We start from the raw sequence: 24,780 nt of genomic DNA, 5'->3' as shown, positions 1-24,780 counted from the left end.
ATCTTCAAAGAGGCATTTTAATTCTATCATAATTTTGTTAATTTGTAATTTCTTCTTTCATTGATTAAATAATCTTGATTCTATGTTTTAGCTAGTTTTTCTAATATTAACTTCTTACCAAAAAAAAAAGCCATCAAAAAATTTTAAACTTGAGTCACCTAGGGCTTTATGATCTTTGCATTTGGTCTCACAGAAAAATATGAGATATGGCTTGTGTTTTATTAGGTTTTTGGAAATACACTTCAAAGTGAATTTTCCATTTACCCCCGCACGTTCCATGACGGAATCTTCATATTTGATGAGTCCCAACCCACTACCCACCCCCACAATATGGAGTTTGCAATAGCGAGGCAAGCAAGACTAGAAGTATGAATGCAAGCCACAATGAAGAGGGACACAAAGTTTAAGAAGCAAATATCATGAAAAAAGTATTCACATAATGGTGATAAGGAAAGACCTGCAGAATTGAGGCTTCACATAGAGAAATTGTGTAGCCCTATGGACCTAAAAATTTGGGCCTTGTAATTAAACTCATTATAAATAAACATATTTTGGAGGGGAGACCATTTCTGAGTACTATCAACTATCAAGACAGACCATATTTTTTCCATAATATTGTAACTACACATCCTTGATCTAGTGAACTCTATTGCAGATTGTCAAAGCTACAATCTCACCATAACCTTGTAAAATAATGGCAAAGCAGAGTTTGTGCAAATCTATAATAAGTCTATAATGGTGCGTCAGTTCCCTAATGGTTTAAGATCCATACCATGCCTATTCTATGCACTTCATGGTCCTATCGTTGGGAGCTTGAGAAAGAACTCCTAAAGCACAAGTTGGACCAAAAAGTGTATTCAAATAGGGGGTATTTAGGGAAACAAGAGTCTCATACACGAACTACTTTGGAACTTACAAGCAAGGAACGATATTTCGTTCATTTTGCTCGGTTCGCCGAGCGAAATGGCGAAATATCGCCGAGATCTTGGCAAGAAGTTTGTTCAGTTCGTTCGGTGATTCTTCGTCAGTGACTTCTATTGCTACTCCACCTCTTCCTCCCAGACCCTATAGCCTCTACTCAGATCGGTCTCTTTCTCTTTCTCTCTTTCTTCTTTTTCTTCTCCGGCAAAAATAGCAGCGGCTGCTACCCACCTCAGACTCAAAGAGCAGATCGGTCTCTTTCTCTCTTTCTTCTTCTTCTTCTTCTTTTGCAAAAATAGCAGTGGCTGCTACCCACCTCAAACTCAAAGAGCAGTAGAAGAAGAAAGAAAGAAAGAAAAAAAAAAAGGTTTTGAAGTTTGGCCGGAAAATCGTTAGTTTCGGCCGAAAATCTTTGTTTCGCCCTAAAATCGAAATATCGTTTCGACTTCATTTTTATTTCGCCCTCTGGCGAAACCAGCGAATTTTTGCTGAAAAAGAGTTCTATGCTTACAAGTCTATTCTTGACCGGTTGGACCAAGTGATTGATGAGCTATCAACCACTTGATGGACCAGCCAATTCAAACCCTATCAAATTCTAATTGTCTTGTGAATCTATACTCAAGTATGTTATATTACTTAATCCGCCGTCTTTGTGATGCACATTCTTGAAAAGTTGGCAATTCAACTCCCTGAACCTGATGAATCGAGTGTCTTTTCCTCTCAAATTCCAATATGGCTATCTCAATTGGGTCCACCTCACCATTTTCTTGAAGTCCAGATTTTGGTACGCTGCTATCCACCTGAATGGTCCATGGTTTAACAGTTTGGTTCTTACATCGTAGTAGTGGGTTAGGATCTAGTATGGTTATTCCGTGATTGAGACTAGTCTAGCTTTGATGATACCATACCTTTCTATTTCACATTGTAATTATGCAACTGATTTAATAGCTCATGGTTTATGGTACATGTTATAGTTTATGACTTAAAAAAAATGCCTAAACAATGTATATGAGTGATCACAACATATTGGTAAGTGAATGTGTGATCTAATCATTTTTTTATGACGTAGAAGAGCACAGGAGCCATGCTATTAACAATAGCAGAATACCTTTAAGAACTTGGAACGCTTCTAATTGCATTGCTGAGCTGACTAGTATTACAAGTCTTCATATGTGCCATCCTTTTTTATATCATCTTTATCCTAAAATTTTTCTCATATTTTATTATTTTTATATGTTTGATATTCATTTCAAAGCTTATTTTTGTTTAAGAGGATAAGAATAAAAAAATAAAAAAACCCTCTAAATCTTGTAATGGATTCCAAAAATTAAGGAATCTATTTTGTTTATTTATTCTGTGTTCTTAATGGACATAAGTTCACATAGCCCAACATTTATGGGTGAACTAAGCATTAGATTTGTGATCGCAGGGGTGGTTGATTTGATCGAGATTATACCAAAGCAAGCAAGTAAGAGACACAAAGAATGATTACGGAGTTTGGTCCGAGGACCTACTTTCCGGGACTCAGGTGCGAGTCCAATCAACTATGGGAAATCATATGAAATACTTACAGATCTTGGAAAATAAATACAAGACAGAGAGGTAATCAACAGAACTAGATAGCTCCTCCACAAGCCAACGAAAGCACACCTCAGCCAAGAATAACCGAAACAGAGAAGAAAAAAATAGAGAAATACAAGAGTAATCAAACCCTAATCAACTGCTCTTCCATCTAACGTCAAGAACTCTCCATTGTCGCCGGCAGCAGCATCAATCATCTTCTCCAAGAACAAGATTGAAACCGAAGCTCTGAAGGGAATCACCAAAGGCTCTCACACGAGACAAGAAACCCGAAATCTGATTTCGTGAATCTGACTTCGTGAATCTGACTTCTCCTAACCCAGCTGAACCAGAAAGCTTATTATACAAACAGAACTAGTTCAAAACGTAACTCAACCCGAACCGAACCCGGTTCTTACAGATTACCCCAACTAGATTATTTTAAAGCTAAAACCCCTTGCTGACCTCTTGTTCACGTTCCTACATCCCAAATGCACCTCTTGATTTTAGTACTTGTTCTCCAATATTTTCCCCCAAGAGTTTCAAATTCCAATTCTTTTATATCAGAAATGACTCAAAAATGATACAAGAACCTTAATATACTTAAAATCCAAGTTCTTTTTAAATAAGTCTTATCTACGCTTATTCTACCATTGTTAGTAAAAGATTTTCTAAGAAAAACTGAAAAGGGATTTCCAGGTTATTTTAAAATTAGAAAAAAAATTCATTTTATATGTGGGTACATTTTCGTAGAAGAAAATATAAGTACTTGCCTTATAATTGTTGATTTTCTCCAATGCCTTAACATTGTTTTTTGAATTTTTCTTAAATTTTACTGCTCTTAAAACAAAATATCACTTTTACCGACAAAAAAAATAAATAGAGGGAGTAACACTTTGAGTCTAGATCAGAAAGAACACTAATTAAGAAAAAGATTGTAACCAAGTGCAATTTTGTGGTGTAGGGAGTTTTTACAGATAAGTCTCATGCCAATCACGTGTAAAATATGCATGTCTCACAACAATTAAATGAAGAGATTTGTTGTTATTGCTTGGCTTTTAAAAAAAAAAATTAAGGTTTGTTTGAGCCAGCTTACATATATCTCAACCACATTCTCAAAAGGGATAATTTTATATAATTATTTAAATAAATGATAGAACTTTACCCTTAATCCAAAGATATTCGAACTCTTGACCTTATTTTATCTTTTAATTTTTACCATTAATAAATTGTGTGAACCAAGCACATTCACGGAGATGACTATTCTTTAATTTAAGTTTATAAGTATTCTAGCAGGGAAAAAATCATCTATTGTGTACATTTCATTAATGTGCACAACAGTGCACCACCACAGTGCGCCACATGGAATATGCTAACAAAGGGCTAAAATTAAAATTTTGATTTTAAGTGAAGTGAACCCAATTTTGAGACCCATTTACTAAATACCCACCCATTTCTAGAAACCTAGTTCAAACAGTACTCACATCAAAGATCAAACTTCCCTCTAGTTTGGGACTCCATCCTCTATCTTCATCGTCTTGTTGAGAACGCAATAACGAAACAAAGTTAAGAGCAAGGATAAATGACAGTTCGTAAATATAATAGTTTCTGATTCCAGAAGAGAAAATCTAAGAATTTCCTCTTAGATTTTGAATGATTATATAATTCCTTGTTTGCAGGGGGGATCTCCATTAAGTTGCAGTGATATTATTTGTTTGAAGGTATGGCACATAATTTTTCCTTTCTTCTTCTTTTTTTTTTTTTTTTTTTTTTTTTTTTTGGGGGGGGGGGGCACTCAATATGCTGAAATAATATGCTTTCTAAGTTCTCTCATATGCTTTTTGAGTTGTAATGAATATGATGAAACAATTCTATAAGGAATGCGGTATAGGATCTGGATTTTTATTATTCATCACATTCTAAGGAAGCGTATACTGGAAAAAAACAAAAGAACCTGCAAGATTTGTGTTGTAGACGTTGGAGCGTTTTGGGTATATATTGTTTTTTCTTTCTTTTTTCCCAAGACATTGGGTGCTTTTACCATTGAAGATGTTTTCAAGAATACGGTGTCATTTAGGAGAAAAATGAATAACATGAAGGAAAGAGTTATGAAAGAGTAATAGCAACGAAGAAGAAAGATGGAGGAAAGGGAAGTCAAGGAGTTGAAGCATTTGAAGTGAGCTTTTAGAAATCGGTGCTAACGGGTTTCAAAATGGGCAGGTATTTAATAAATGGGTCTCAAAACTGAGTTCCTTTCACTTAAAATCAGATTTTTAATCTTAGCCCTTTGTTTAGTATATTCCATGTGGCGTGTTGTGGTGGTGGTACACTACTGTATACAGCAGAAAGATACACACAGCTGCCAATGGTGGGTTAGTTGAGCAATTAAAAGCCCAAACTCCCATGGGGAGGTCTTGGATTCGCACCCATTGGCGGCACTTATATTAGTAGTATACCCCGCCCCCACTAATACAAACTCACCGGCTATAACAAAAAGATGTGCACAACAGACGGTTTTTTGTCCTTTTAGGCATCCCAAATAATGTATTGAAAATGAAAATATTTGAATCAATATAAATCTTGTTATAAAATAAAGAGAAAATATATAATACAAAGAAATAAGACAAGATCAGTTCAGCTCTTCTATTGAGTTAGTCATTACATATTTTCAATGAAATTAGCATCTTCTCTAATATGGTAATATCAGAGTCTACAAAGAAATACAATATATGATTCTCACACACAATAAGATAATCTTGATATGGAAGGATAGATTGTCACCCAAGATAGAAGGTGCATAGAATGGAAATATTGACTGCCAACATTGTGTAATGAGATAGTTGTGATCTTTACCAATATTGCATCCTGAGGTAGTTAAGATATTTAATTGGAAGTACAATCTCTTTGGGGTAATGGACATCCAAAATAAATATTATTTATAACATTTCCCCTTGGATGTCCATCAATAGATAATGTACCTCGTTAAAACCTTACTAAGAAAAACCCTGTGGGAAAAAATATTAGTGAAGGAAAAAGAGTATACATACCTAAATAATACGTATTGGTAGCTGCCTCATTAAAAACCTTACCAGGAAAACCCAATGGGATAAAACCTTGGTTAAGGGAAAAAGAGTGCAGCATGTATTTTACTCCCCCTGATGATAACATCATTGAGTATCTTTAAGTACATACATTCCAATATCATATACCAGCTTCTCAAGATTTGAAGTATGCAACTTCTCAGTAGATAAATCTGTCACATTATCACTTGAACGAGTTTGTTGAACATCGATTTCACCATTTCATTGAAGACCATGAAAAAGAATTTTAGTGAAATATGTTTCGTTTTATCTCCTTTGATATATCATTTCTTCAATTGAGCTATGCATACAACATTATATTCATATAATATTGTTGAAACTTCTTCTTCTAGTAGAAGACCGCATGCTTCCTGAACGTGTTGTATCATTGATCTTAACCAAATAGCTAACATTCACTTGTGAGTAAATAGCCTGTTTGAGATCTAGTTTTATATAAATCAGATAAAAATCATGCATCTGCATAACAAATAAGTTGATGTCCACATTCATAAAATAATATCATGTCAATAATTTCTCGAATATACTGAAATATATGTTTTATAACATTTCAGTGTCTTCGTATTGGAGAATAGATAAATTTTGCTAATACACTTATAGAAAATGTTATATCTGGTCTTATACTATTAGCAAAATACATTAATGCCCCAATTGCACTAAGTATGGTACTTCATGACCAAGAAATTCTCCACTGTTTTCTTAGGGTCGAAATTAATCTTTCGTTATATTGAGCGATCTCACAACCATTAGGGTACTCAATGAATGTACTTTTTCTATGAAAAATCGCTTCAAAATATTATCTATATAAGTTGATTGATGAACGAATATTTTATTCGTCAAATGCTCAATTTACAAGTCAAAACAAAACATTGTCTTTTCAAGATTTTCATTTCAACTTTCTTCAAATAATCTAATGCTTTTGAAAATTCTTCAGGAATTCCAATGATATTTAAGTCATCTTCATATACACTTATTAAAATCAGGTCCATATCCTTTAATAAAACACAATAATAAATTGAATCATATTTATACTCTTCATTTAGTAAATATTCACTAAAGATGTTATACCATATATGCCATGATCATCTCTGAAACCTTATTGAACAAACTTCTTAGGAATTTTTATATGCTTCAGTCATTTTGAATCCTTCAGGGATTTTCATATAAATTTCATACTCGAGTGAGCCATATAAATAAGCTGTAATAATATCCAATAGACGCATGTCAAAATTTTCATATACTGTCAAACTAATAAGATATCTGAAGGTGATTGCATCCACCACAAGAGAACATATTTCCATGTAATCAATGACAGGCCTCTGCGAAAATTCTTATGCCATAATTCATGATTTATATATCCCAATTTCATTTTTTTTCATTTCATTTTTCGCACGAAAACTCATTTGTACCCCATTGGCTTTATACCTTCAGATGTTGGACTACAAGTCCAAAAACTTTAATTTTTCAAGCGAATTCAATACTGCTTGAATTGTGTCACTACGTTTTGGCCAATCATTTCTTCATTTACATTCATCAACAAATTTGTATTCAAGATCCTCGTTTTATTGCATTATTTCAACAATAATATAATATACAAAAATGTTGTCGACAACTTTATATTTTCAGTTCCATCTTTTTCCTGCAATGACATAACTAATTGAGATCTCTTCATTATTTTCAAGTATCTAAACCTCTTCTAGAGTTTTATAGAAAGTTATGCCTTCAGGATCTTCATAATCAATTGTCTTCATATTATGATCATCTTGATCATTTGCTCCTTTCCTTTTATAGGATTTTATCCTTGGAACCGATTGATCTTTCATGTTTTAAACGTGGTTTAATTTCATTTGCACTGATAGATTGTCCTACTAGGACATCAATTCTAATTGGAGCATTTACAGCTGAAATATGAGATTTAGTAACTCTTAGCCGGTCAACAAATATGGCAGTTGATTCATAATATTTATTGCATTATCCTTTGAACTTCAAGTTCACAGTGCTTAGTGCGAGGATCTAATGAGATAATGATAATGCATACAATCAATATCTTTTTCCAACTGTTTATTATCTCCCCCTCATGTTGGAAAAATTAATTCATCAAAATAATACTCAGCAAGTATTGCTTTAAATAAATCTCCTATCATTGGCTAGATATTGAATTATATAATGAAATTCATATTCAACATATATTCCCAACTTTATTTAAGAACTCATCTTTGTGAGTTGTGGTGAAGCAATTAGAACATAAGTTGCACATCCAAAAAAATTTAAGATAAGAAATATTTTGCTTATAGGGAGAATTTATGACAACATTTTGGTCTGATGAGTACAAATGATGCTTTGTTCTCATAAACAATGGTTTAGTTATTAATTGGAGACATTTAATAAATAATTTTACCAAATCATTTTAGATATAAATATGAGCAACAGACTATTCAACTGTGATCTCAGTTGTTATACAATAATCATAAAGCCTGAGATGTAAATTCACCAGCATTATCAAGACAATCTGTCTTTATCTTATAATCCATAAATTATGCTTTTAATCTAATTATTTGAAAAAACAATTTTGCAAATACCAAATGCGAGTTCATTAAGAACATACATGTGATTATTTTATAGATGCATCTACTAAAATCATATATTATTTTAACGGTCCACATGATGGGTGAATGGATTCACCCATATATTTCACCCTCTATACGTTTCAAAAATGTAGAATGTTCAATCTCAAGTTTAGCTAATGAATATCTAATAATAGATTTTCCTTGAGAACAAGCAGAATAAGAAAATTCACTCAATTGAATAATCTTCTGGTTATTCAATAGATGACAATTGAATTTTCAATAATTTTTCGCATTATACTTGATCCGGGATGGTCCAACCGGTCATGCCAAATAATAAAACTATCAAAATCAATTTTTTTTATTTACCCAAGCATGTGTTTCAACCATGCGAATATTCGTGTAGTACAAACTAGGAGTAAATGTCTAACACTTTTGTAGTAATACATAATTACTCACTTTTACCATTATTTGTAGTCTCAATCTAATAATCATTTTGGCAAATAGCTTCAAAACTTAACAAGTTTCTTTGAGACTTACTACAAAATAATGAATTATTTATAGCCAATTTTTATCTCCTAAATAATAATAAATTAGCTCTTCCGGAGCTTTCAATCAATGTTGTACTATCGATTATTATATGAACATTGGCTTCCGCATCATCAAGTAAGATAATATTTTTTTCTAAGTATAATATGCGTCGTAGCATATAACAGAATATTCACATTCTTTGTCAAAATGAAACAAAATAAATCAAAAGATATATAGGAAGTTAATAAAAAAATTATAGAACAAAAATATTAAATTTAAAATAAGCTAACATATGAGATGAGATTTGAAGATAAAAGAATTACAAACTAATATAATATAAATTTTATTTTTATTTGTACTTGACTAGGATAATCAAATCTTCAACTATTATCTTCAAAGGAGTTTGCAGCATCTAGATGTGTAGTATCTGTGAGGCCATCAAAATCATCCATTTTATAGGCAAAAATTGCTAAAGTATCATGATTTTGGAAAATCCATTTTATCTCCACATTATTTTTATTTCTTTAATTAAAGTTTGACAAAGCTTAATTAAATATTGTGGAGTACGACAGATATATGTCTAATGGCTTTTATACATTGATAACAAATATTATCTTCACTCCTTGAAGAGTTATATTGAGAATCTTTATTATTCTCTTATTAATTTCCATCATAATGAGGGTAATTATTCCGTCTTTTGCCTCGTTATCTTCCACAATTATGACTATAATTATAATTTTGATTCTTTCAAGTATATCATGAATTGCTACATTCACTTCAGGAAATGGAGTAGTACTAATAAGACGAGCTTCATAACTTTTCATTAATAGTCAATTATTTTACTCAACCATAAATAAACATGATATCATTCAGAGTATTTCTTAAAACTCTTTTTACAATATTGATATTGTAACAACAAATCTGAAGTTTGAAAATTTGCTGGCATATTTTCATGAATAATATTTTCTCCTTATAATTTTAATAGATAATTAATTTTAAAAAAACTACAGAATTGTATTTATTTACAGTTTCAAATCTTGCAATTCATGTGCATTTACAGAATTGTATTCATTTACAGTTTCAAATCTTGCAACTTCAAGTACATCTGTAGAACTGTACTCATTTATAGTTTCAAATTTTACAACTTCATATGCATCTGTAGAACTGTATTCATTTACAGTTTCAAATCTTGCAACTTCAAGTGCATTTAACAATATTTGTGGTGCAAGACTAACAATCACTATGTACAATAAATAAAATCGTTATTTTTAGATTGGTTAATGACAAACCACAATTGTTAAGGTAACATAATATGTTATTTGATTCTTATATTCAATAAAATACATACATTTCTATCACGATGCACTTACATTTCAAGATGGAGAAGGTAAATTCCATTGTTTACAAAAACACGCGAGGAGGTACATAGTCTGTTATCTTTCTTCTCAAAACAAAATACTTTGAGCGGAGTCGTTCATAATTACTTCGCGGAATCGTGCTGATAACGTGTTATAAAATAAAGAGAAAATATAGAATACAAAGAAGAAATATAAGATCAGTTCAGCTCTTCTATTGAGTTAGTCATTACATATTTATAATGGAATTAACATTTTCTCTGATATGGTAATATCAGAATCTACAAAGAAATACAATATATAATTCTCACACACAATAAGATAATCTTGATATGGAAGGATAGATTGCTATCCAAGATAGAAGGTACATAGAATGGAAATATTGACTGCTAACATTGTGTAATGAGATGGTTGTGATCTTTACCAATATTGTATCCTGAGGTAGTTGAGATATTTAATTGGAAGTACAATCTCTTTGGGGTAATGAACATCTATATTAAATATTATTTATAACAAATCTCACATTCTTTAAAGTTAGAAATAGTTGGGTTCCATTCTTCTTCTTTTTTTTTTTTCCTTTTTTCCACATTACATTACTGTGCCATTACATAAAGCAAACTCCCACTTTAAGTAAAATTTAAGAAGAAAAAAAAACGTATTAGCTTCCACGCCCCATATGACAAAATCAACACTAAGTATGATCTCAATGATTGTTCATAATCACGATTCTCCAATTAAAGTAATTTGGTTTTCAAAATTCTGATTCTTTCTAATACCTTTGTTTGCCATGATTTGTGAAAACACTTATTCATAGAGGACATCAGAGAATGAAGTTCTCTTCGAGCTTGATAGGGAAATTTGAAATACATAATTAGAGAATAATATTTTTAAAATGTAGAAGCTAAAAAATTTTATTTAAAACCAAAAATTGGGGAAATAATTTGAACACACTGAAATTACAAAAGTAAATTATGAGTATTAAAATTGGAAAAATTTTACAAACCAAGATTGGAAAATGAATTAAAAATTTTGAAAAATACGTATACAAACAAGAATTGGAAAAATAATTGGAAAAATAATTAGAAAAATAAAGTAATAATTGGAAAAACAACTAGACTAGTAAAGAAAAAAAATTAAATGTATTGAAAGTAGAGAATTAGATTAAAAATTAATTGAAAATGGAAACTTAAGTTAGACAACAAATTAGAAGAAAAAAAGAATTGAAAAGAAAATTTGTAAAAATAAACTTAAAATATTGAAATTGGAATTTAAAAACCAAAATTGTGAAAATGAATGAAAAATAATTTGGAAATAAACTAAGAAACCAAAATTTGAAAATAAACTAAACATAATTGGAAAGTCAGATTAAAACATAGTGAAATTGGAAAATTAATTTAAAGCCAGACCGGGAAAATGAATTAAAACCTAAAATTGAATAATTTCAAAAATGTTGAAATAAAAACATAAAAAAACTGAAAACCCAAACTTAGAAAAATAAATTCAAGAATTTTCTTCCTCTATCAAACCCATTTCAAATCATATCAAAGTGATGCATATGAATAGGGACAACCCCCAATTTGGCAGAATAGCTGACTTCTCTCCTGGCAGATCATGTACAGAACAGAAAACCATATTGAGCTTTCAAATGCAATTAAACAATGAATCCCCTATGAAATGGTTAGACATCCAAGATATATCCTTGGTTCCAGTGAGCAATAAGGCCCCTATTAAATCCATTTGGCACCAACATTTCCTTCCACACCTTAGAAGAAAATATGGCCAACCATGTGATGAAGGAAACCCAGGGTTTTTGAGAACAGGGGAACCAGACACATTAGTTCATCCCAGCTTGTTCCCATGACTTCTTATGGCATCCCAGGCAGAATCAAGTGAGAACTTACCATCAAAATTACGAGTCCCTCCTTAAAACATTGTAAGGGAGTTGCCAGGCAATGACAAGGACATTTATCTAGTAGAATATGATGCCCATAACCAGAGATTAGAGAAGCACTAGGCATCGGGCATATGATACCGTGCGACCTCTTCAAGTCGCTAATTTTATCTACAAGAACAAGCCATACCCAACTAAATGGAGTCCACTACATGGACTCTCGCCTTTTAATCAGCTCTATTTGAAACTATACGAGATACAAGGCTGTCTTAGAAGTCAAGACAATGGCCTTGCTAGACACAAACAGGCCATAAGCAAAAGGCACCAAGGTGATGTCCAGCTTACAACATAATCAATGATACATAGAACCCTCTTTAGAAAACTGACACAGAATTTATGACTCGTAGAACAAGAATGGTGACAAAGGGATGCCCTTTCAAAGCCCCTCTGTTAATAGGTAATCTTAGGGTCTGGGCAACATTCAGAAACACAACATAGCTTGGTCAATAATGTATTGGAATAACCAATAGAGAAAACATAGCGGAAATTTTAGTTAAGCAGCAAACAGAATAAATTATTCCATTGGTCAAAGTCATGCTACTTTCAAGTCTAACTTTGCTACAAATCTCAGGATTCTTTTGTTGAGGTGATAGCCATGTTGGGGCTCTTGGCAGAGGACATTGTTGTCACTTTGCGTACCTCAATATAGATTATACATGACCAATTAACATTACCAACTTAAGTCTAAGGGCCATACTTTTGCAATGAAGCAATAAGTAAAGGAGCTTACAGAAATCGGTTTGTAATCCTGGAAGGTGTCCTGTTGCTGACCCCCACAATGTTTCAAAATTTATTGAAGAAGTACACGCCAGACATGTCCGTGCCAGTTGCATCGTCTTCAGCAGCTGAGAATTGAAAGAACCCAAACGAGAACATGTTCTTCCCATTTGTTCATTATTTGGGCAGATAGCATGCTTACAATGAGATGACTGAAAAGGTTACATTGACTCATCAGTGAGGAAACACCATCTCCATTAAGAAAATGAAGTAAGGTTTTGGACACAAATGATGCAGTCTGAATCTAACTCCTGGATCTGGCGATGCTCATAAGCCTGAGGATAGGTGGAAAGCAAATCTGAGCTAAACATATGATATGACATGGATAAAAATTTTGTATCTAAAGTCCGCCAAGTAATAATAAAACAGAACAGTAACTAAACATAAAAATAAACAGTTCATTTTCAGGTCTGGAACTAATTGATGTGGGAGAGATTACAAATCAATGGAATTCAACTGACTTGTTCTGCAGGTTGGTACATTAGTAGACTAATGGAAGAAACATTGAACAAAGAAAAGAAAGAGGAGATACAGGAGGTTTTGGGACTTTGAGGTACTTTAATTTCCATAAGAAAAATGAAAGCAAAGAGAATATAAGAGCAGGGTAGTGGAAAGAGCTCACCACCAAGACACATACTTTCAAAAATAGACTCTTACTCAACTGTGTGATCTGAAAGGGAGCTACATCCTTGCCAAAATTTTATATTATCTTTGAACACTTTAATTACTTTTTAGTTAGTAGGCAAATAGACCCAAATATAGAGGAACTAAATTGGCTTTAACGATAATAACTCCACAAAAGCTATTGGATGAGAACTACTTGACCCTCAAAATCGAGGGTCCGAATAATAGAATACAGAACTGTTAAGGTTAAATTTGTGTAGCCCCATGGACCTGAAATTTGGGCCCTGCAATTAAGCTATTACAAATAAAAGTAGTTCAGGAATAAGAAAGAAAAGCATTGCCAAGTACTACCAAGAGGGGCCCTAATTTTCCATTATAAATACACTTCCTTGGTCTAATTGGACTCTACTGCCATGACTACAATCTCATCATAACCTTGTAAAATAAAGGCAAAGCAGACCTCATGCAAAAGTTGAAAATATTCTGAAAACTGAAGTGTTTTCAACATTACTCCGAAGTTCATTCTCAACTAACAGAAAACAGGAATAACTAGATGTATTAATCCAGAGATTAATTCCGGAACTATGACGGTCCAACCTCTTACTGAATCATGAAATAGCATATTCATGTGGGGGACCCAGGGGCGGCATGTGAATGATGCAAACAACCTCACCCTATCTGTGAACTACTTACTAGGAACAAAAATATATCCTGTAGACCTTGAATATAACTCTTCATAACTAGATGCAAGTTATTTCTCAATAATGAACATAGCATCAAATTGATTTTGATCAACATAACATTTCCACAGACAAGTGGAAATGAGAAGTTAATGGATGAATGCGTACAGATATATCTGCATCAGTAATTTGCATGTAACACTTATATACAGCATCTCATGACGAATTGATGAAACTTTTTTTTTTTTTTTCCAGCAGTGGCATTTGATTGCATCATAGGAACTTCTCTTACCTATCTTGATTTCACTGCCTCCGACCAACAATCTATAACCGCCTCCATTTCAAATGTCTTACCGGCTTCAGGTGTAGCATTTGCCAATTGCATCTTCAAGAATTTTTCTTAGATAATCTAGCTGCTGAAACTCACCTTGAAGATTCTCCCACTGTAAGAAAAATAGCATGAGCGAAAATATTACATCAACCAGGTATCAGACAATAACTGAAGAAAAAGTTAATTCAATTGTTGACTGATTCAAAGCTTCAAAGGGGATTGCTAATGAAAATGCAAATGCTTGTAAAAGCTTTGGCAAGTTGGGCGGACAGCACCATAATCAGTTTCTATGCTAGTTACAATAAACAGTGTGACAAGTTGCAAATCAGAGAAAGCAAATGCACAAGTAGTAGAAGAAGAAGAGAAAAGAGCTAGATGAAGAGAAGATGGAGGTGAAGAATTGAACAAGAACCAATACAACTCTCCCCATCACAGTAGCCCTATATTTACAAGAAAGTCCAGTACAGCATAAGTGATGGGGACATCACGCCATGCACACCCACCACTCGTACTACCTGAGGCGGAGGCGACGGAACCTTTTGATTTGGTTCAGCTACTAAAAAGCGTTATCTGGACCCTTACAACTGTGATCTACATTCCACACCACGTCTCTTTTTTTCATGTATTAGTCTTAGTATTTATGTGATTATTTTTGTTAAGGATAGTTTAGGGATTTCTTTTCAAATCATGGAGTTATGGGATTTTATTCTGATTGAGGTTATTTTAGGCAAGTCTTTTTCTGTTTCCTTTATTTCATTGCAGTTATTTTAGGAAACTTCTTATAAGCCAACCACCACAAGGCACGAGACATGAAATCAGACAGAAAAAAGAAAGAAAAAAAACAGAGTTCGACAACTGCAGCTCCCTCTCTCTCTCAGTGGTGGTACTTCCTCCTCCCTCTCTCGGACAGGTCAGTTTTCTCCTCCCTTGCTGCTCCTTTGCATCTGAAAATTCTATTCTTCCGGCCATTGCTTTTCTTTTTGTTCCTCCTTTCTTCTCTCGTCTTTCTTTCCTCCCAAGGATCTCATGGCAGTTCCAATTCTGTGGATAACTTTCCCTTCCCCCTTTATCTTATTTCTCTGTTCTTCTAGTCACATTTTTACTGCAGAAACTTTCTGTCTTCTATTTCTTCAATCCCCTCTTGTTTCCCCACCCCCACTACTTCCCTTACCTACGGTAGGACTCCACTCTGCCCAGAGTTTCTTTTTCTCTTCTCCTTTTCTTTCTTTCTGTGGAGAATCTTTGCTGCAGAATATTTTTATGTGATCTTTTGGGTTGTCTTTCAACCTCTTCCTTCATTCCCTGCAGCCCTACGGCAGCCACCTCTTTTCTGTCGACAGCCTTGTTTTTATCCTCTTCTGCACTAATCTATTTTCTGCTGAGTAAACTGTTACTGCAGTTTTGTTCTAGTTCTTGCTGTAACCATATGGCGACCTTGCTTCTACTGATATTGCTGCCTCCTTGTTCTAGCATAAAAAAATATTTGTTGGTTGACTTGGCTTTGGAGTTTGTGTTTTTTTGTCTTTTACAATGGATGTAACACTTGCCTCTAGATTGAATGAAATTCATCATATTATGACTTTGTTGGAATTTTATTTCTTTGGATGTAATGCCCATAACCCCCTTGCCTAGTAGCATGGATTGATCATATAAGAATTCTAAATGATTCTCTAGAGTCTTTAGTTATTTACACTTTACTTATATTCTTGATTGCTGCATTTTTTTTTTCCTATACTATTTTCTTAGTGTGAATCTAATTATGTGTTGTGCAAAACCCCTCCACTAATCCCTTATAGTATTTTAGTTGGCTTAGATCCTATTTCTTGTAGAATAACCTAGTTTCTAGGGTTGTCCTACATCAATCTGGTATCAGAGCATGGTCTGGATATTCTGAAATTTTACTTTTGCATCTTAGAGTGTCTAGGAACCTTTGCATCAAGTTAGTTGATGTTTTAGGAAACTTAGGATTGTGGTCCAGTTCATGTCATGTCGCACTAGGTCCATCCTTAGGCATAATTTGTTCGTAGTAGAGCAAGAGTTGCAACAGTGTTACAACCTTCTCGAGGACACCAAAATTTCCCTAGGATAAGTGGCCCTAATAGTATTGCGCATTACTTGTTATGGAAAGTACGCATTAAGAGAGAGATTCGTAGACTTAAGGCCAAAAAAGCAAGTTACCTTGCCAAATTAGAGGTTTTGAGCAGACCTTAGGTTGTCCTTGCTATAGTTTTCTCCCATACATGGTACCTTGGGCATGACCACTCACAGTAGTAGATCATATTGCAACATGGACCCTACTTTGGACTTAGCAACTATACTAAAGGAGACATTGACCGAGTTTGTAGCTAACAGAGAAACTTGAGAAGAACAGTCCAACAACCTCCAGGCCATTAAGCAAACCCTACAAACCGTCTCCTACAGGCTTACCCTCCTGCAGATCACTAGACAAGCTATCCCCATTGAGCGCCCTCACACCGACCCTAATTTAGAGGAGCACCATTTTATAGGTAGTGTTGTAGTAGGGAACCCCATCATTGGGAATGGTCGAGGTAGAGGTCCTGACCCCCGTGTGCAATGAGTCATTCAAACACATCCTCCATATAGGGATGATAATTACTTTGAGCCCTATGATAGAGGACTCGACTTCAGGAGATTGATTAACATAAAGGCAACATCCAATGATGGTTAGATCGATGCCAATGTCTTGATTAGATTAGGCAGATGCAAGGAAGAAATTCGAACGAAATAGGAATTTCGACCTTGCAAAAGGCCGAAATTTCAACGTTTCGATCGAAACTGGACACTTTTTCTGAAAATTGGAACTTCAATTTCGGGCCTCATATGGACTCAAAATGATTTGGATTCTTGTATACTACCTATTTCAAGCATAATAAACACAATGGAACTAGTATTTTGTAAAAAACAAAACTATTGAAAATTTATCATTCAAGTATACTAACAAATGACTGGTTCCGACAAATGCAAACTATATTGCATACATGCATATAATCAACAACATACATGAATTGTTTGGTAGAATGGTTACATATACAACAAGTCAACAAAATAAAATGACCGACTAGATCAAGTGATGGTGTCTCAAATATATTAAGCTAAAGCCTATATATCATATATACATAAAATAAAAATACATAATTTTAGAAAATAATTATTAAAATAAAAAAAATGAAAAAATGGTAGCAAATAATAAAAAGATAAGTTTAACAAAACACAATTATAGATCATAGTCCTAGGCTAAACATATATTAATTTCAAGGCAATACAAGATCATTTAAGGCATGAACAAAACAAAAATAAAAAAAGGGGAAGTTTGGAACTGTTGGGTGTGGCTCATGCTTCATATTCTATTCTTGCTGAAGTTTCCTTTGTAGCTGTTGTGGCTTAGGAGGTGTTTGGAGGCAAAAAATGAGCAAAAGTGGTGTTTGAAGGCAAAGGAGTAGTGAAAATTAGGTGAAAATGGGATAGAAATCAACAAAAGTTAAGGAAAAACAAGTTGGAATGCTGATATGTCGAAATTTTGGTCGAAATGGTCGAAATTTCGGTCGATACGAAACGATATGGATACATTTCGTGCCTACTACTACATTTCGTTTTGATTTGGATTTTTGCAGGCATTTCGGTCGAAATTTAGACCATTTCGATCGAATTTTCTTCCATGGGTAGATGAACAGGTTCTTTGATTTTTATGATATGCCCGTGGAGGTCCACTTTAGGTTTGCAAAGAAGAAGCTAACTAGAGCAACACAGGACTTCTAGACTTCTGAACCTCAGGCATATGATTTAGGACAAGTATCAATGTCTACCTGGTTTGAAATGCAAGGCAGGCTCAAGGCAGAGTTCTTACCTATGACCTATAAGTCACAACTCTTGAATGAGATGAATGCCCTGAAGAAAGGTAGGCTATTGGTCACTAAATACATGGCTAAGTTCAATGAGTTGAAGCTCAGGAGCCGTACTCATGAGGATTAGGAGCAGACTTTGTCCAGATTCCTAATTGCACTCCACACTGAGATTTAGTTAAACATATCACCCCACATGGTGCATAATATCCCCGAAGCCTTTAGAATAACTTTGGCGGCTGAGAAAGCCTTGAAACCCTCCTTACAAAGGAGGAACAACTCGACAAGGGATGTGAGCTATAGGAGGCCTCAACCTAACACAAACGCTCAAGGACCACCCAACAACCCGCCCAAGCCACTTGATAATAAGGGTAAGATTATCTTAGGATCTAGCCTAGTGAGGTGTTTCAAGTGTCAAGGTACTAGACACATTGCCAAAGAGTGCCCCAACCGAAATCTTTATATAGGGGATCATAAGGATTATGGACCTAAGGATGATCAAAGTGATGATATAAGGATCATCGTCCCTAGGAGGATATCTTTGATGAGGAGGTTAACGGAAAGGTCACCACCTCTAGATTAAAATTAGTGAGACTATAGCCCCATAGACCACATGACGACAAGTTTGAAGCTATTGATATTTCTCATCTAGGTATAGTGTGTTGCATGATATCGTAACCTAAGGGCAGTGAAGAAGACTGATGGCAAACTAATATTTTCATCACCTATACTTGCCACCATGAAAGAACTATCGAATTGCCATTGATTGTCGGAGTTGTACGAATGTGGTGGCACAACATGCTATGTCTCGCAAGGGGCTTAGCCAGAGGCTCACCCAAAGGCTTACAAGGTTCCTTGGGTCAATCAGTCCACCAATCCCATTAAGTTGAGATGTTTTGTCTCCCTACATTTTGCAAGCTATGAGGATAGAGTTTGGTGTGATGTCCTGGACATAGATGTCGACCTCATCATTTTAGGGACACCTGGGATCTATGATTTAGATGTCACTAAACATGGGAGATGCAACATCTATGTGTTTGAGTTCAATGGGAAAAAAATTAGGCTGGCCCTTCAAGAGATTAGGGTCCCCGAGAACAAAGGAAGCACTGCAAAACAAGCCCCTAAGAAAACACTTAAAACCCTTGAGTCAAAAGAGCTTTGAAAGGGAGTGTAAAGAAACACGGGTTATTTGTGCCTTGGTTCCAAAACAAAGTAATACAAAGACACCACCATGCCTAATCATTGAGGCACCCAAAGAAGTGCAACCTTTATTAGGGAACTCGAGCAGTTGTCACTAGAGGAAATTCCGAATAAGCTACCACCCATGCGTGACATTTAGCATGCCATCGATCTAGTTCCAGGCTCATGCCTGCCAAATTCACCTCATTACTATATGAACCCCAAATAGCATGCTGAATTTTAGTGTCAAGTTGATGACCTACTCCAAAAGGTTTCATTTGGGAGAGTCTCAATCCATATGATTCACTTTACTCACACCAAAGAAATATGGTACTTGGCACATGTGCGTGGACAACCGAGCCATAAACAAAATCACCGTTAAGTACAGGTTTCCCATACCTAGACTCAACGATTTGCTTGACATGATGGCTAGTGCTGTCATATTTTCTAAAATTGACCTAAAGAGTGGGTACCACTAGATACAGATGAGACTAGGGAATGAATGGAAGATGGCTTTCAATACGAAAGATGTCCTTTATAAGTGGCTAGCCATGTCATTCGAGCTCCTTAACACCCCCAATACTATCATAGGGATCATGACAAAGGTGTTGAGGCCCTTTCTAAAGAAGTTCCTAGTGATATCCAATGACAAAACCCTCATTTATAGTAAAACCCAAGACTGCGTCAAGTATTCCAAACGCTTTTAAAAGAGAAACTTTATGCTAATCTTAAGAAGTGTTCTCCAACAACCATGTGATGTTCTTAGGTTTTGTTGTGTTAGCCAGTGGAGTATCAGCTGACCCCGAGAAAGTTAGCGAGATAGTAGAATGGCTGGAACCAACCAATATTCATGAGGTTACGGTTTGGCCACTTTTTACAGGCGGTTCATTCACAAATTTAGTACCATTACAGCCCCATCACTAATTGTATTAGAAAAGGGGAGTCAAAATGGACTAAAAGTGCTACTACAGCCTTTCAGGAGATCAAGAGACTGATGTCTGAGTTCCAGTCCTGTGCTTACTAGATTTCTCTAAGGTCTTTGAAGTAGCTTGTGATGCATCAGGGGTAGGTATAGGAGGTGTCCTTAGTCAAGAGTCCCACCTTGTTTCCAATTTCAGTGAGAAGCTGAATAAAGCAAGCAATGATACTTGACATATGACAAAGAGTTCTACACGGTGATACAGGCTTTGAGATACTGGCGTCACTACCGCAAGAATTCGTCCTGTTTCTCAATCACCAAGCATTGAGATATATTGAGCTCACAGAAAAAATAATGCAAGTTATAAATAATGGAGTGGAGACATAAACCTCCTGTATGAACTGAGTTATTGAGAAATTGATTGTTTCCCTCTTCAGGCCAATAGGTAAGTCGTCCTTGGACTGTGGTTGGTGATGGATCTCTGTTGTGGTGATGCAGGTTGGTTCTGGTAATTCAACAGGTAGGGCTTGTAGTGATACAATTCAGACAGGCCTTTCGGTGGTAATTCCAAGGTCATGTCCCTTCCTATCTTTTTATCTTCTTCTTCTTAGTCTATCGTCTTTCTTCTCTTCTACCTTCTATTTCTTCCTTTGGATTAGATCTCCTATCTCCTCTTTTGTGCATACAAGTTTCGAGTTTCTGTTTTATATCTCGAGGCTATTCTTGTCCTTAACAGTATCAATTTTCCCTAAATTTTTCAGATCTGGTTTAACAATTGATAACCATCAGCTCAGTCTACTGGTTTCATGTTTTGATAGCAGTCCACACTGTTGCTACAGCATTTTGTTCATCTTTCTAGTCTTTACTTTCTCAATAGCTTTTCTAATTCTGTTCGACCTAGTTACTGATCTAGTACTTCACTTCTATTCTGAACCATACTTGTCTACTGCTTGGTCTAGTCGATATTTCCTTTGGTTACTAAAACTCAGTTTCTATTTTCACCAACATACTATTTTTGGAACCCTTTGAATTCTCCAAATCCGGCTCCTACTTACTATTTTCAAATAGTTACTAAATATGGACTATATTTCAGCTACTTGCACTTTCAGTTACTTCTTGACATCTTCAGTTCTGACTGTTGGACCATTTAGCCAAAATATCGTGCATGTCTGAGTTGCCAGTATACCTGTGATTTCAGCACAACCCCTGATCTCCTCTTGCACTTTACTGGATTGAGATTAGCACTGCATTAAAATTAAAATACCTGACAAGGAGAACTCACCTCTTGATAAGATAATGATACTAGTTTCCAACCAGCTGAAGCAATGTAGCGACGTTTGAGCATTGTATGACCTAATGGAGTACCTGTAACAACAGATGATGAAACACAGATAATGAAATGAGTAACCCTAGAGGAAATAGATGCAAGGAGAAAATAAGTCAATATATAGGTGGAGGGATGCACCAGAGTTCCTCGTGAAATGAGTTGGTCCATCAATCTCCAAAGCAATTTTCTGGTCAACCACGACTGCATCCAAGGTGTACATGTCAACAGAAAATTCTTTAACCCAATCAAGGCCTGTGCTTACAAGAAGGCGGGCCACCTCCTTTTGGAATGATGAAGTCGTTTTCTGATTAAACCTCTTGGTCCTTCCCACAAGCACAATTTTCTCCTCCAGATCACTCTTCAGTGATAACTGAAGTTGGGGGCTTTCAAGCTTCAAGCACTGATTCACAAGATGGACCTGAGAAGCAAACATGATATCCTCCTTATACTGTCCAGAGATCTTTTGCGTCTCAAAAAGGTTCAATGTGTGCCATATGTTGGAGAAGAAAACACGATCCATTTGACCAAGAACAGCATAAGACCACGCTACACTCCCAAGCTGAGCCCTGTTGAATTTAAGTACAGGGGAGTCAGAAGACTCTTCCAGAGTCAAATCTCCTGAGCTTTCCACATTCCAATATTCTTTGGAGGTTGATTTTTCTTCAAAACAGCATTGGAAATCCTCTGCATTCTTGAAAGCATTATCAAGGGAATCAAGCAAAATGTCGGCTGGCTCATAAAGAGAAGCAAAGGCCCACAGGACCTGAGCAAGTTCTTGCCCCTGGAAAGTATGAATTATATCAGCTGCCCTCTTGGATAATGCAGAGAATAGTTCAGGCGCGGAATGCTGCATTGAAGCAAAAGCACCAGCAACATTTGCAACATTCTGTGAATTGAACTCCACCACCTTAGTGACAGCTACCTCAGCAAGTCTATCCATTTCAGTCAAAAAAAGCAGCTCACCTCCTATCTTGGACATTGCCCAAGCAATGTTTGAAATACCCTGAGCTGAGCATTCCGGTAGGGCTGACATTGCCATACCCACAAGCATAGACATCTCCCTTTGACGAGCAAAGGCCAGCCTGCGAGGTCTCATAAGAGAAACTTTTTCCATGTTTTTGGCAATTCGGTGGAGGGCAGTTGCAATGTTTAAAGGGGTGAGAGGAGAAGGGTTCAACCCTTTCCCAACAGCTGTGATTACCTCAGAGGTTACTTCGAGTACTTCTTCTGCAGTCTGTGCATCAATAATGGCTTTATTCAAGCTGATTTCTTTCTTCCTATCAGAAGGTCCAGAGAACTGAGAAAGTCTTTGCACAAAAGCTTCCTTCATTCTCTCTTTTCTTTCTTCAAGCACATCATCTGCAAGTATGTCCACACTCCTTCTGAGGTGACTACTTCCATCAGAAAGATCAATCTCCTCATTTTCACTTCCATACCTTCTATCATCAAATTCAGAATCCACTTCTTCTTCTTCTCCTCCTTCTTCTTCTTCTTCTTTTGGTATCTTGTTCTTACCAAATTTCTTGTTCCTCCTTTTCTTCTTCTTGACAGTAACCAAGTCTTCCATGGCACGAGACAATCCCCGGGCCTCAATCGACCTCAAAGCAATCTTCCTCGCCCTTACACACCAGTCCATCCCTTCGGTGTCTTCCAAAAGTTTCGACTTGTGACGATTTCTCTTTTTAGGGGGCTGGAAACCCAATGGATCAAGTTCCCCGAGAAATTCCAATTCCCAATCTGTATCAGTTTCTTGTTTATCCCCTTCAGCGCTCTTAACAACTAAGGAGACAACCCGGCTTCCATTTCTGCAACTAATACGATTAAAACCCTGCTCGAGCTTCCAATTACAAAACCCAGATCCTGAATTTGCCTTTGGATGGTTATGAACTGTTTTAGCAAAATTGAGAGTTAGTAAACTCTTTTGAGTCGAGCATGAGTTCAGAAAGCCCTCCATTTCCGATGAAGATTACTGAATCAAACACTTTGAAAAATAGAAATCACGAAAACTGCCCAGTAAACGAGCCACACGCAGAATACCGTTTGCCAGTCGCCCATGCACGCATCTCAGACAGTCGGTTAATTATCCATTTCCTAAACTTATTTTCTCAAAATTGCATAAAAATTTCAGGAAAAAAAAGGGCGGTGGGGGGGGGGGGGGGGGGGGGCAATTGCAACAAACCGGGTCCAACTACAATCAGTTCAATCACTCACCCCAGTTGGGACCGGTTCAAGAATTAAACTTAGAGGTAACGTAGGCATGAAGGAACTCAACAGTTAGAGGAAGAAACATGATCCCGCCAAGTTCAAAGATATGCGATCGTGCTCCATATTGAAACTGCAACTAACTTGAATTGAGGGAGAAAAACAGGACAATCAGACTACGACTATGAATGAGACTTGTGAATTAATCCGACAGTTGACATGAAAGGTAAACCCTATATAACTCAAAGCATACACGAAGAGAATGTAACTGAAACGTTTTCCCCATCCTCATTTTTCAACTAAGCTTACTAATTCACTAGAGCTCTGTGATGGTGCTCTTACTAATTTAATCTTCGAAGGTGGTTTCTCGACTGGCGAGTCAGCCCACATTTGACGTTGTTTTGCAGAAATCAAAGGGTTGTCAATTTTTGGATGCATCATCAAGCTTATTCGGTTTGATTACTTGCATAAAGTGTTTCTACTTCCAAAAACATCGGAAACATTTTTGGATGTTTCTAGAAGCTGAAACACTTTTTTAGTCGTTTGATAAAATTTTCTTATAAGCTTATAAAACTTACTTAAAGAAGTAGAAAATTTGAAAGTTGTAATAAATTTATGAAATTGCCAACGTTATGTCTAGAATGCCAAATTTCTTACATACCCCTTATAAAATTGTCTCACTTAATCTAATTCGCAACCAATTTTGCTTCGAAAACAGATGCAACAATAAATAGTTGTTGAGATTAAAGTGCTTCTCAAAGCTAAATTTTTTATAAATTTTAATTTATATTGTAAAAATCATGCGAAATGAAACAGTTTTATCAAGTGGTTTTCACCAATTTTTCTGCTTCTTGAAGCAAAAACGCTAGAAACTGTTTTTCGATCGATTATCAAACGGATC

At 35.5% G+C, this 24,780-nt stretch overlaps 1 protein-coding gene across 2 annotated transcripts; it reads right to left on the bottom strand.

Annotated features, from left to right (window-relative positions):
• Window positions 1-12,278: 12,278 nt before the first annotated feature.
• On the bottom strand, window positions 12,279-23,757 carry LOC148999477 (RAP domain-containing protein, chloroplastic-like). Of its 2 annotated transcripts, XR_016170918.1 has the most exons (4): window positions 21,816-23,757; window positions 21,633-21,715; window positions 14,354-14,504; window positions 12,279-13,032 (listed from the first exon to the last, which is right to left on the bottom strand). XR_016170918.1 is itself a non-coding variant. In XM_089141113.1 (3 exons), exons 1-3 carry the CDS (start codon window positions 23,629-23,631, stop codon window positions 14,421-14,423), a joined length of 1,983 nt encoding a protein of 660 aa, XP_088997239.1. In that variant the 5' UTR covers window positions 23,632-23,757; the 3' UTR covers window positions 14,018-14,420. The 2 variants fall into 2 exon arrangements, 1 of the variants encoding a protein (XP_088997239.1); XM_089141113.1 differs by lacking the exon at window positions 12,279-13,032 and having other exon boundaries at window positions 14,018-14,504.
• Between the last annotated feature and the right edge of the window lie 1,023 nt (window positions 23,758-24,780).

This window comes from Hakea prostrata, unplaced genomic scaffold (assembly GCF_041222555.1).
Source record: "Hakea prostrata isolate BN-2017 unplaced genomic scaffold, UWA_Hpros_2 contig_1, whole genome shotgun sequence".
Lineage (NCBI taxonomy): Eukaryota > Viridiplantae > Streptophyta > Magnoliopsida > Proteales > Proteaceae > Hakea > Hakea prostrata.
The sequence above is the reverse complement of the archived record's forward strand: the minus strand, read 5'-3'. Positions and strand labels throughout refer to the sequence as shown.

What these genes read in the sequence shown, in the direction of transcription:
- LOC148999477 (XM_089141113.1), bottom strand. Translation starts at nt 23,631, where the DNA reads ATGGAGGGCTTTCTGAACTCATGCTCGACTCAAAAGAGTTTACTAACT. An exon ending in TCATTTCACGAGGAACTCTG is followed by an intron (nt 21,716 to 21,815) that starts GTGCATCCCTCC and finishes CTGTTGTTACAG; the next exon opens with GTACTCCATTAGGTCATACA. An exon ending in TATCATTATCTTATCAAGAG is followed by an intron (nt 14,505 to 21,632) that starts GTGAGTTCTCCT and finishes TTTTTCTTACAG; the next exon opens with TGGGAGAATCTTCAAGGTGA.